Genomic DNA, 14695 nt, shown 5'->3' with positions numbered 1-14695 from the left:
TTACCCATCACGCAATATCCCGAAAAACGGCTTCAAAGTGCCTGATTTTCACCATCGCTATATCCACCCGTCTATTTTCCTGTGACGTCATTGCGTGAAGCCAATACAAACAAACATGGCGGATAGAACAGAAAGGTAGAGCGACATTAGCTCGGATTCAGACTCGGATTTCAGCGGTTTAAGCGATTCAACGGATTACGCATGTATTGAAATGGATGGTTGGAGTGTGGAGGCAGATAGCGAAAACGAAATTGAAGAAGAAACTGAAGTCATATCCCGGCAGACAACGGCAACAAGGACGAATTCGGCCATCGCCTTCTAACCAACGATTGCATCTTTTGACCACTGGAGCAACTTGAATCCGTCGATTGGTATGTGTTTGTTTGGCATTAAATGTGGGTGGATGGAAAGGCTGGATGCAAATATAGCTACAAATGAGGCATGATGATGCAATATGTACATACAGCTAGCCTAAATAGCATGTTAGCATCAATTAGCATGGCGTGACCATTGATATGTCTGATTAGTTCGAGATGCTACCTCAGTAGAAGCATTTAAGTCTCATCTTAAAACTCATCTGTATACTCTAGCCTTTAAATAGACCTCCTTTTTAGACCAGTTGATCTGCCGCTTCTTTTCTTTCTCCTATGTCCCCCCCTCCCTTGTGGAGGGGGTCCGGTCCGATGACCATGGATGAAGTACTGACTGTCCAGAGTCGAGACCCAGGATGGACCGCTCGTCGGGACCCAGGATGGACCGCTCACCTGTATCGGTTGGGGACATCTCTACGCTGCTGATCCGCTTGAGATGGTTTCCTGTGGACGGGACTCTCACTGCTGTCTTGGAGCCACTATGGATTGAACTTTCACAGTATCATGTTGGACCCGCTCGACATCCATTGCTTTTGGTCCCCTAGAGGGGGGGGGGGGGGGGGTTGCCCACATCTGAGGTCCTCTCCAAGGTTTCTCATAGTCAGCATTGTCACTGGCGTCCCACTGGATGTGAATTCTCCCTGCCCACTGGGTGTGAGTTTTCCTTGCCCTTTTGTGGGTTCTTCCGAGGATGTTGTAGTCGTAATGATTTGTGCAGTCCTTTGAGACATTTGTGATTTGGGGCTATATAAATAAACATTGATTGATTGATTGATTGATTAGCACACTCCACGTAAGTCAACTTGAATCCGTCCCTGTTAGTGTTGTTACACCCTCCGACTACACACCCACGAGGCATGATGTCTCCGAGGGACGGAAAACAGTCAAAAAAACGGAAAATAACAGAGCGGATTTGACTTGGTGCGTGCAATGTGTTTGGGAAAATGGCGGATGGCTTCCTGTTGTGACGTCACAGGTGAAAGGTCATCGCTCTGACAGCGAACAATTGAAAGGCGTTTAAATCGCCAAATTCACCCTTTTAGAGTTCGGAAATCGGTTAAAAAAACATATGGTCTTTTTTCTGCACCATCAAGGTATATATTGACGCTTACATAGTTCTGCTGATAATGTTCCCCTTTAATGATAGGCAAAAGTCCCCAAAAACGAAGTAGTTTTTCCCTGGTAGTATTGACACCTAAAGGGTTGGTACCCCAACATTTTCCAATTCAAAAACAAATCACCATGGAAACAGCACAAGCAGATGAGATTATTGGTGACTTTTCGGGGTTTGGACAATGAAAGCCAATTAATCTCCCCGGCAGCGGCCAAGGAGAGCAGCTCGGAGGCGTAAGAAGGGTTGAAAAGTGCACACGGCTCCCTTGTAAGAAGGTGATTGGGCAGCCATGACCTGAGGATGCTGCTGCCTTCCAAGAAGTCAGAAGCCAGCAGGTATTTATAGGAGCTTAATGGCACAGTCCAGGTGGAGTCCTCATCCAACGCTCTCCCAACCGCCGTCAGTCTTTAGCACGCACCTCACTACGCCTCCGAGGATTGGTTTTTTTCCCAGAACTGCTGCGGAAGGTCCGGGTTCGATACCCAGTACCGGGAGTTTGCTTTGCTTTTAGTTGGATGTATAACGGCCCACCCCCCCTGCCGACCGGCCTCCCACGCCAACAAGCCAGCTATAGCACTTCATTTCATTTCATTTCATCAGCAGCTTAGCCATAATTATCCTGCCTTTTTTTCCCACAATGCTCCTCCACATCCGAGAGGGTATCTGCAAATGTTGTTGCAGGTGCAGGATGTTCTCTCCCGTCGACACTTTTATAAAACACATTTTTCGGACTATAAGGCGCACTTAAAATCCTTTAATTTTCTCCAAACTCGACAGTGCGCCTTACAACCCGGAGCGCCTAATTTACGGAATAATCCTGGTTGTGCTTACCGACCTCGAAGCAATTGTATTTGGTTCAGCATTGCATGAATGTATGTCAATTTATTTTACATTCATTTATACGAGTCCTTTCTTTTACATTACCGTATTTTTCGGACAATAAGGTGCACTTAAAATCCTTTCATTTCCTCCAAACTCGACAGTGCGCCTTACAACCCGGAGCGCCTAATTTACGGAATAATCCTGGTTGTACTTACCGACCTCGAAGCAATTTTATTTGGTTCCGCATTGCATGATTGTATGTCAATTTATTTTACATTCATTTATACAAGTCCTTTCTTTTGCATTATTGTATTTTTCGGACTGTAAGGCGCACTTCAAATCCTTTCATTTTCTCAAAAATCAAAACTGCACCTAAAAAGTACTGTTTTATTTTCATAACCCAATGTATGAGTTGCTAGTGTTGGGTTAGATTTTGGAGTTATTTTAATGAATAGCAATCCATGTTGGGAGTTATAAGGGTATTTATCATTTGAACTAAATTTCTGGGTTTTCAAAATTATGAACCATTTTTGGGTTGTTTTTCAACAAGTAACGAATTTTGGGTTAAAGGCTTTTTTTTTATTAAAAAGTTACTTTTTTCTTGAAGGGAATTTTATCATGGATTAATTTCATTAACATTATTTACAATCACCCAAAATTGAGTTAAATAATTCAATTCTGTTCTATACCAATTCTGGTTGTGCTTACCGATCTCAAAGCAATTTTATTTGGTTGAGCACTACATGACTGTATGTCAATTTATTTTCCATCCATTTGTACGATTCCTTTCTTCTGCAATACCATATTTTCGGACTATAAGGCGCACTTAAAATCCTTTCATTTTCTCCAAACTCGACAGTGCGCCTTACAACCCGGAGCGCCTAATTTATGGAATAATCCTGGTTGTGCTTACCGACCTCGAAGCAATTGTATTTGGTTCAGCATTGCATGAATGTATGTCAATTTATTTTACATTCATTTATACGAGTCCTTTCTTTTACATTACCGTATTTTTCGGACAATAAGGTGCACTTAAAATCCTTTAATTTTCTCTACTATCAAAACTGCACCTAAAAAGTACAGGGTTTTTTTAATAACCCAATTTATGAGTTGCTAGTGTTGGGTTACATTTTGGAGTTATTTTTATGAATAGCAATCCATTTTGGGGGTTATAAGGATATTTATTATTTTGAACTCAATTTCTGGGTTTTCAAAATGATGAACCATTTTTGTGTTGTAACGCATTTTGAGTCAAAAGGCATTTTTTAATGAAAAAATTACTATTTTCCACAAGGGAATTTATTATGGATTAATCCCATTAACATTATTTACAATCACCCAACTTTGAGTGAAATAATTCCATTCTATTCTGTAATAATTCTGGGTGTGCTTACCGACCTCGAAGCAATTTTATTTGGTTGAGCACTACTTGATTGTATGTCAATTTATTTTTCATCCGTTTATATGAGTCCTTTGTTTTGCATTACCGTAAATTTCGGACTATAAGGCGCACTTAAAATCCTTTCATTTTCTCAAAAATCGGCAGTGAACACACAAAAAAATACTGGGTTGTTTGATAACCCAATTTATGAGTTGCTAGTGTTGGGTCAAATTCTGGAGTTATTTTTATGACGAGCAATCCTTTTTTTGGGTTATAAGGGTATGATTTTAACTCAATTTCTGTGTTTTCCAAAATATGAAGGATTTTTGGGTTGTTTTTCAACAAATAACGCATTTTTAGGTGAAAGTCTTTTTTGTTCTTTAAAAAGTTACTTTTTTATTTGAAGGGAATTTTATTATGGCTTAAGCTCATTAACATTATTTACAATCACCTGACATTGAGTTAAATAATTCAACATTTGGGTTAAACGACTCAACCCAATAGTTTGGTTGGGAATAACCCAACATTAAGTTATCATAACTCAACTTTTTTGGTTAAATAATTCAACGCAAAAGTTGGATTAAAAATATTTACCTAAATTGTTGAGTTAAAATAACACAAATAAAGAGTTTGTCCTTTTCTGAACCAGCAGTTGGGTTCAAATTGGGTTATTTTTTAACCCAACATTTTTTAGTGTGTACGGAATAATTCCGGTCGTGCTTACTGACCTCGAAGCAATTTTATTTGGTTCATGGTGTAATGAAGAGTGTGACCAGTAGATGGCAGTAACACATAAGAGATACGTATAGGCTGCAATATAACGCTATGACGGATTTAAGTTAAAGTACCACTGATAGTCACACACACACTAGGTGTGGCGAAATGTGTCCTCTGCATTTGACTCATTCCCTTGTTCCACCCCCCTGGAAGGTGAGGGGAGCAGTGAGCAGCAGCGGTGGCCGCGCCCGGGAATCTTTTTGGTGATTTAACCCCCAATTTCAACCCTTGATGCTGACGTGGTAGGTTTCATTTTTATAGTCTTTGGTAGGACTCGGCCGGGGTTTGAACTCACGACCTACCGATCTCAGGGCGGACACTCTAACCACAAAGCCACTGAGCATGTAATCATTTGAAAAAAATACAAAGTAAAAAAATAAGGGGTTTGTCCTTTTTAGTTGGGTTAAAATTGGGTTACTTTTTAACCCAACATTTTTTAGTGTGTATGGAATAATTCTGGTTGTGCTTACCGGCCTCGAAGCAACTTTTTTTGGTACATGGTGTAATGAAAAGTGTGACCAGTAGATGGCAGTCACACATAAGAGATACGTACAGGCTGCAATATGACGCCAGTAAACAACACCAAAATTTTAAATGTTCCATTGAGAGTATAGAACATTACACACGGCCTAAAAAATCCGTCAAAATGTTTTAGTACGACTCTGGTAAGCCGCACCGCTTGATGGATTGTCGGAGCAATACGACTACCACAGTCAGACGTACTGCGCTTCAAAATATGAGTATTGAAATGGTGTGTGTATCAGGACCGCAAAATGACACAAATTAGCAGACGTATTATCTGGTGTTTTGTTTTGCAATATTATGCAAAACCAACTTTTCTTACCTTCTGGTACCTGCTGATCTGTATTTGGGATCTGCATAAGTCCTTAAAAACTAGTGCGCCCGCCATTGTAGACTCCCGTCCTTGCATGGATTTTACCTTGCATGTTTTTATTTGATATTCAAAGTCATTATAAAATGGGTTCGGTTCTTAGTTGCATCACAAGCTGGATGCCCGCAGAGCACCAAAGTGAAAATATGCCTGCTTCCTGTGGTCAGCGTCCCCGTGTGACCGCGAGCTCGCATATTACGGCTAAACCTTCCCTGCTAATCTGCCGTCATCACCTGCTCGCTAATGCCGCGTGGCCTGAAATAGCCGGCGACTGCCACCTTCCAAGCCCGGTCATTGACGCTGGCCAAAATAGATGCAGACATACTGTAGATGTTCTTTAAGCTAAAGTGGCAATCCGGCTACCTGCTCGCCGGGTCAGTTGGGAGTGCAGGACTAATCAGGTCTACCTGGAGACATGCCTCAGCCCCGTTCACTTTAATGGGACGGGATTAAGGTGTCAGTCGAGTTCTTTGGCGTTTAAATTGTCTCGACTAAGTGAATGTTATGCAAGGGCGTGACGCTACATCCATCCATCTTCTACCGCTTATCCGAGGTCAGGGAACCCAGACTTCCCTCTCCCCAGCCACTTGGTCCAGCTCCTCCCGGGGGATCCCGAGGCGTTCCCAGGCCAGCCGGGAGACATAGTCTTCCCAACGTGTCCTGGGTCTTCCCCGTGGCCTCCTACCGGTTGGATGTGCCCTAAAACACCTCCCTAGGGAGGCGTTCGGGTGGCATCCTGACCAGATGCCCGAACCACCTCATCTGGCTCCTCTCCATGTGGAGGAGCAGCGGCTTTACTTTGAGTTCCTCCCGGATGGCAGAGCTTCTCACCCTATCTCTAAGGGAGAGACCCAAACTCATTTGGGCCGCTCGTACCCGTGATCTTGTCCTTTCGGTCATGACCCAAAGCTCATGACCATAGGTGAGGATGGGAACGTAGATCGACCGGTAAATTGAGAGCTTTGCCTTCCGGCTCAGCTCCTTCTTCACCAAAACGGATCGATACAGCGTCCGCATTACTGAAGACGCCGAACCGATCCACTCTGAGATCATTATCCATGCATTCATTACGTCTCGTCTCCATTACTGTAACGTATTATTTTCGGGTCTCCCCATGTCTAGCATTAAAAGATTACAGTTGGTACAAAATGTGGCTGCTAGACTTTTGACAAGAACAAGAAAGTTTGATCATATTACGCCTGTACTGTATATACCTTTATATACATATATACATACATATATACCTATACTGTATATACCTTTATATACATATATACCTACATATATACCTGTACTGTATATACCTTAATATACATATATACATACATATATACCTATACTGTATATACCTTATATACATATATACATACATATATACCTATACTGTATATACCTTAATATACATACATATATACCTATACTGTATATACCTTTATATACATATATACATACCTATACTGTATATACCTTAATATACATATATACATACATATATACCTATACTGTATATACCTTTATATACATATATACATACCTATACTGTATATACCTTTATATACATATATACATACATATATACCTATACTGTATATACCTTAATATACATATATACATACCTATACTGTATATACCTTTATATACATATATACATACCTATACTGTATATACCTTTATATACATATATACATACATATATACCTATACTGTATATACCTTTATATACATATATACATACATATATACCTATACTGTTGTATATACCTTAATATACATATATACATACATATATACCTATACTGTATATACCTTTATATACATATATACATACCTATACTGTATATACCTTAATATACATATATACATACATATATACCTATACTGTATATACCTTTATATACATATATACATACCTATACTGTATATACCTTTATATACATATATACATACATATATACCTATACTGTATATACCTTTATATACATATATACATACCTATACTGTATATACCTTTATATACATATATACATACCTATACTGTATATACCTTTATATACATATATACATACATATATACCTATACTGTATATACCTTTATATACATATATACATACCTATACTGTATATACCTTTATATACATATATACATACATATATACCTGTACTGGCTCACCTGCACTGGCTTCCTGTGCACTTAAGATGTGACTTTAAGGTTTTACTACTTACATATAAAATACTACACGGTCTAGCTCCAGCCTATCTTGCCGATTGTATTGTACCATATGTCCCGGCAAGAAATCTGCGTTCATAGAACTCCGGCTTATTAGTGATTCCCAGAGCCCAAAAAAAGTCTGCGGGCTATAGAGCGTTTTCCGTTCGGGCTCCAGTACTCTGGAATGCCCTCCCGGTAACAGTTGGAGATGCCACCTGAGTAGAAGCATTTGAGTCCCATCTTAAAACTAATTTGTATACTCTAGCCTTTAAATAGACCCCCTTTTTAGACCAGTTGATCTGCCGTTTTTTTTTTTTCCTCCCCTGCCCCCCTCTCCCTTGTGGAGGGCAGGGACACAGGTCCGGTGGCCATGGATGAAGTGCTGGCTGTCCAGAGTCACCTGGGGGTGGACCACTCGCCTGTGTATCGGTTGAGGACATCTCTGCGCTGCTGACCTGTCTCTGCTCGGGATGGTCTCCTGCTGGCCCCACTATGGACTGGACTTTGGCAATATTTTCTCAGACCCACTCCACGTCCATTGCATCCGGTCTCCCCTAGACGACCCACATTTGCAATCCTCTCCAAGGTTTCTCATAGTCATTCTTATCGACGTCCCACTAGGTTGTGAGTTTTTCCTTGCCCTTATGTGGGCGCTGAACCGTGGATGTTGGTGTGTCTTGTGCAGCCCTTTGAGACACTTGTGATGTTGGGCTATATAAATAAACATTGATTGATGGATTGACTCCGCCAAGGCTGTCCTTTGTCACCGATTCTGTTCAGAACTTTTATGGACAGAATTTCTAGGCGCAGTCAAGGCATTGAGGGGTTCCGGTTTGGTGGCCGCGGGATTAGGTCTCCGCTTTTTGCAGATGATGTGGTCCTGATGGCTTCATCTGACCGGGATCTTCAGCTCTCACTGGATCGGTTCGCAGCCGAGTGTGAAGCGACCGGAATGAGAATCAGCACCTCCAAGTCCGAGTCCATGGTTCTCTCCCGGAAAAGGGTGGAGTGCCATCTCCAGGTTGGGGAGGAGACCCTGCCCCAAGTGGAGGAGTTCAAGTACCTAGGAGTCTTGTTCACGAGTGAGGGAAGAGTGGATCGTGAGATCGACAGGCGGATCGGTGCGGCGTCTTCAGTAATGCGGACGCTGTATCGATCCGTTGTGGTGAAGAAGGAGCTGAGCCGGAAGGCAAAGCTCTCAATTTACCGGTCGATCTACGTTCCCATCCTCACCTATGGTCATGAGCTTTGGGTCATGACCGAAAGGATAAGATCACGGGTACAAGCGGCCCAAATGAGTTTGGGTCTCTCCCTTAGAGATAGGGTGAGAAGCTCTGCCATCCGGGAGGAACTCAAAGTAAAGCCGCTGCTCCTCCACATGGAGAGGAGCCAGATGAGGTGGTTCGGGCATCTGGTCAGGATGCCACCCGAACGCCTCCCTAGGGAGGTGTTTAGGGCACGTCCAACCGGTAGGAGGCCACGGGGAAGACCCAGGACACGTTGGGAAGACTATGTCTCCCGGCTGGCCTGGGAACGCCTCGGGATCCCCCGGGAAGAGCTGGACCAAGTGGCTGGGGAGAGGGAAGTCTGGGCTCCCCTGCTTAGGCTGCTGCCCCCGCGACCCGACCTCGGATAAGTGGAAGATGATGGATGGATGGATGGATGGATTGACTCTTCCATCACTTGTGAACAAGACTCTGAGGTACTTGAACTCCTCAACCATGGGGCAGGGTCTCCTCCCCAACCCGGAGATGGCCCTCCACCCTTTTCCAGGCGAGAGCCATGGACTCGGACGCAACAAGTTTAGAGACAAAAGAACGTCACGTTCCTGAGAGAGAAAGATGAATGGACACGCGACACGCCGACACGGTGGAGCAATGGAAGAATTTGACAGTTCCACGGGATAAATTTAGCGATGTGAATACATGTTCAATAATGAGATTAGCGGGGGGGGGGGCTACTGCTAAATCCCGCTTTTGTGGCGAAGGATATCCTCCAAACCCAGATCTCATGTCATGTACTTGACAGGAATCCCGGCAGCTCCACAATGCGCCCGTTCTGGATGTACGTTCTCGCCACAGAAATACGCTCCATTCAAATGCAAATGTGACACGGAGGCTTGAGATGTGCACTGGAGAAGGTGAGCCATCCTCCTTCCGCCTCCAAATGTCCACGGCCAGGAGAGGCTGATAACGCGGGGAGATGTCCACGGCAGAGGGTGCAGGGCTTTCTACTTCAGGCTCTCAGCCGGCGGTTGTGGTGCGCTGGATTCTCATCATCGTCCTTCAGAATATCAACGCGTCGCCGGCAGCTGACCTGTGATCTGCCACAGGTGTGGACTCCTATTTGCAACAGAATGAGAGGTGTACTCCAATGGAAGACTGCCTTTACCCTGATGTGTGCATGACTGTCAGAAACAGAAGGTACAGTAGCAGGGCCTCAGGGGCCGGCTGCACGGATGCACCCATGGGGCTAATTACTGGACGCCAAGGTAACTGTCGATCAAGGCCAAAGAGGTACTGACATTTCTCCCGAGTACGGAAAGCAGTATTTGAGGCCCCGAAGCAAAGTACTGCTTTCGTAGCTTTAACAATTTTTAGTAAATCCTTCCACGAATGTGAATAACGTCTTAGATGTTGTTCCCATGGAGTAGAATGCACATGTGATGATAGTAAGGACTATTTTACTTGCTGGTTGGGGATCCTCAAGACTTCAGTTTTTAAGATTCGAAAACCCCCGGCGAAGCAGAACAGAACAAGCGGTAGAAAATGGATGGATGGAAGATTTGAGGTATATATATATATATATACATACATATATATATATATACACATACATATATATATATATATATATATATACATACATATATATATGTATATAAACATACATATATATATATACACATACATATATATATATACATACACATATATGTACATATATACATATATACACATGTATATACATACATACATGCATACATACATACATACTTACATGCATACATGTCTACATACATACATACAGGTTACTGTGGTTTATCCATTATACAGTGTTCAATACCGGGGTAGAGTGGAATATACGTTAGGTCAGGAAAAAACACAGAGGCTATTTTATCCCTACAAGCCTGTTTTGCATGTTTCCCTGCTCTTCAGGGGATTATTTTTGAAATATAAAATTTTACATAAAATCCCCTGAAGAGCAGGGGAACCTGCGAACAGGCTTGTCGGGATGAATAGCCTCTGTTTTTTTCATATATATATATATATATATACATATATATTCATTCTTGAAATATGTGTCCATTACTGTCAATCCCAGCACAGTCTGCTACATTGTTGTTTTGTGTTGTTGATACAGCAGAAGATTACGTAGGCCATAATCATATTTATATTTGAGTCCCTAATATCAAATGTTTCGGGGTGTTGTCACCGAAGTAAAGTTTTTCTTTTGTACCCTCAAACTTTTGCTTATTTACGGTCCTGGAAGAGGTAAAGGACGTAGCTTCTAGGTACAATATTTTTGAGATAAAGATTATTTTTGTATTTAATATTTGTTTACTTACTATGGTCTATTATTTATTTATTCACTGTAATATTACAGAAAACAAGGTATGGTCTGAAAAGAGGTCAGAATAAATAAGATCAGCCTCTTCCTACTCCTTTACAGATGTGCTGTCATGAAATACCTGGAAATATGCTTTACATCATATTGTATGGTATGCATGTTTGAAATAAACTGGACTGGACTGTAGGGACCGTAGTGGAGCCCCTAATGACACCTGAACATCTATTTTGGGACAACATTAAGAGTTGTAGAAAAGTAGTCCCATTAAAGTCTATTGTAGCACAAAAAGAACAATACCACCAACATCCTATTGTTTTGGGAGCAGGAAGAAGTGCAGACAGCATGTTTGAAGTGACATAGAATGTACCTGCACGGACAATCAGGGACACTGAATGCAGCTTTTTTTCGGACTTTTCAATCAAAGGAGTCGGTGGCATCGCTGCCAACACAACAATTGTTTGTTCCAAAAGCCATGCATTTGCGGCAGGTAATTAATTAGTATGAACAGACTCCTCCAATGAGGATTGAAGGTCCAATAGTCTGAAAAGTGTCATTGATGCCCCGCTGGCACATCCCTGAACACCCCCCAAGGTGCACTAATGGACTTTCTCCCTTTAAGAATGATAGTAGGCATTAAAAGTGTGTGCACGACTACGGGCTGCCAGACATGTCACACACTTTGCATGAGGCGCCACTCCGGCTCATCGAATATTGATGAGCTATTATTAGCACACGGGTGACAAACGCATGCTTTAATGCGGCCCCTAGGAGGAGTTTGCTAAGTTTGAAAATGAGCCGAAATTTTTGAATGAAAGAAACTGCTGTTCTAAATGTGTCCACTAGATGTCACAATAGCAATTCTTTGTATCTTTGTAGACCAGGGGTGTCCAAACTTTTTCCACTGAGGGCAGCATACTGAAAAATCAAAGCAAGCGGGGGCTATTTTCCTCATTTTTATTTTAAAAACCAATACAATATATGTATAAAAAGTGTACATTTAGGCCTCCACTCAGTTATAATCCCGGGGACCCCAAAGGGTTTTGGTCAAAAAAATATTTAAAAAATTTTTGGGACCATTTATTTATTATTTATTTATCTTAAATGGGTTGTACTTGCATAGCGCTTTTCTACCTTCAAGGTACTCAAAGCGCTTTGACACTACTTCCACATTCACACACACATTCACACACTGATGGAGGGAGCTGCCATGCAAGGCGCCAACCTTGCAAGGGTGAAGTGTCTTGCTCAAGGACACAACGGACGTGACGAGGTTGGTACTAGGTGGGATTTGAACCAGGGACCCTCGGGTTGCGCACGGCCACTCTCCCACTGCACCACACCATCCCTACTCTTGATAGATCGAAAAATTAAAACCTGATGAACATTTTTACATAATTTATTCTGAAAATATAAATAGCGACAAATAAGGATAGAATACTATTAACCGCAAGATGTAAGTGTAAAAAAAACCCAACAACATTCTGATTTGTACATTTTCATAGTTCTATTGATGAGGGGGCGACTTGTCCAGGGTGTACCTCGCCTTCTGCCCGAATGCAGCTGAGATAGGCTCCAGCGACCCCCGTTGACCAAGCAGTAGGAAATGGATGAATATTTTTAAACTAGAAAACAATAGGAAGTTGTCTTTATTTAGAAGTTATCTTGCCGTGATTTTAGCAGTTTGGTCCACTCGGGAGTAGATTTCTCTCCACGTGGCCCCGATCTAGAAATGAGGTAGACACGTCTGTCTTATGGTGTGAAAAGTGTCATTGACCCCCCCCTGGTGGACTTGTGTCCCCCTTGAAGAAGCCAGCAGGACACACAAATTGCTGCAAGTGACCATCCAGCGTGGACGATGTCTGAGAATGATTGGCGGCCACGCGCATCTCTCACACCTCGCCGCGCGTGACACGCGTGACAGGAGCGGGACTAACAAAGGCGTGTGCGCGTGTGCGCGTGTGCGCGCTCTTACCTTCCAGCCCGCCGAGCTGTTGCTGTCGCCTTTATCCTTGAAGTACGGCACGTAGCGGACCATCCAGTCGTAGATCTGCGACAGCGTCAGCCGCTTCTCCGGAGTGCTGTCGATGGCGCGGGTGATGAGGTCGGCGTAGGACTGGTTCCCCCACGCGTTCCGCCGCGACGACTTGGCTTTGCGCAGCGGCGCGCTGACGTCGAGGCAGGCGTGCGGGGCGGGTGCCGGGGCGCCGGCCGGGTGTTTGTGCTCGCCGCTGAGCGCGCCTCCGCCGAGGAGCGCGGCGCGGCACGCCGGCACGTCTTCCGGCTCCACCTTGATGCCGGCGAGCGGCAGACCTCCGCCGCCGCTGGCCTCATGCGCGGCGGCGGCGGCGGCGGAGGGGAAGTCCGGCCAGGTGCAGGAGCGAGGCCGGCTTTGCGGCTCGAAATCCGGATCAACCTGATGAGCGTCCAGCTCGTCGTCCTCCATCATCAACATCTGAGCGGCAAGTGAGATCACAGCTGGGGCGGGAAATACATCCACGGCGGGGGGAGATTATTCAAGTTGGGCTGCGAGCATCGCGGCGTGTAAAGACAGCAGCAGCAATAAAAGTAAAAGCACCTTTTTTTTGTCCATATTTATCCTCTCCTTATCCGCGTCTTCATCGCCGGATTCCGGGTTTCTCCTCCTCTTCCTCCCGGTGAGCAACAGATGATATTGGAGATGCGTGCGCAGCTTCTTCAAAAAAAAAAGAAAGAAAAAAAAAAAAAAAAAAAAGCTCGATAAATCCACCGGGAAGGTGTGTGGAGGGAAAAATTCCAAATTAAATTAAAAACATAAAAATCAGCGGAGCATCCCGACGAGGTGTGATTGTGCCGTGAATTATTCAATCGTCTTGGCGGCTGATGGAGCAAGTGTCTGCGATTGTTGATGAAGAGGCGTGACGCTCCCGCCGAGCAGAGAGAGAGAGAGAGAGAGACTGAAAATGTCGCTCAGCCTAGATAATAATTTGAGAAAAAAAAAAAAAAGATTTCCACGGGAACAATATCAGGTGACACTCGTCAGTGCGGAGGAGACGCCGCCGATACTAGAGTGTGCTCGCCGAGACGATACACATCGTCATCGCGCCTCTCTCTCTCTCTTTTTCTCTCTCCTCCTTAAATCCCTCAATCAAAAAGCCGCCTTGTGGACGCTCTGGCGCAGCGTGGCTTTGTGTGTGTGTGTGTGTGTGTGTGTGTGTGTGTGTGTGTGTGTGTGTGTGTGTGTGTGTGTGTGTGTGTGTGTGTGTGTGTGTGTGTGTGTGTGTGTGTGTGAATGTATATATATATATATATATATATATATATATATATATATATATATATATATATATATATATATATATGCGTGCGTGTGTGTGTGTATACATATATGTGTGTGTGTGTGTGTGTGTGTGTTTGTCACTTTCCACGCCCAGCAGCCCTGACATGTGCAAAAAGAGGGAGTGAGCAACAACAATATGTGACAACTACATTTGTGCTTGATACTGATCCAGTTGTGCACAAAGACATCAATCAAGGTGTCAAACTCATTTTTAGCTCAGGGGCAAAAAAAAAAAAAAAGAAA

At 43.4% G+C, this 14695-nt stretch overlaps 1 protein-coding gene across 2 annotated transcripts in view; it reads right to left on the bottom strand.

Annotated features, from left to right (window-relative positions):
* LOC133561609 (forkhead box protein O6-like) overlaps positions 1 to 14269 on the bottom strand; it is a 129961-nt gene extending 115692 nt beyond the window's left edge. Inside the window, exons 1-2 of one of the 2 annotated variants that reach the window (XM_061915009.1) lie at positions 13712 to 14269; positions 13109 to 13611 (exon numbers count right to left, since the gene is read on the bottom strand). In XM_061915009.1, coding sequence (XP_061770993.1) covers positions 13109 to 13588 — 480 coding nt within the window. In that variant the 5' untranslated portion in view covers positions 13589 to 13611; positions 13712 to 14269. Of the gene's footprint in view, positions 1 to 13108 lie in introns of both variants that reach the window. The other variant, XM_061915008.1, reaches the window with a different exon arrangement.
* Between the last annotated feature and the right edge of the window lie 426 nt (positions 14270 to 14695).

Source organism: Nerophis ophidion, linkage group LG11 (genome assembly GCF_033978795.1).
Source record: "Nerophis ophidion isolate RoL-2023_Sa linkage group LG11, RoL_Noph_v1.0, whole genome shotgun sequence".
NCBI lineage: Eukaryota > Metazoa > Chordata > Actinopteri > Syngnathiformes > Syngnathidae > Nerophis > Nerophis ophidion.
Note: the sequence above shows the minus strand (reverse complement) of the source record. Positions and strands in the feature narration are given on the sequence as shown.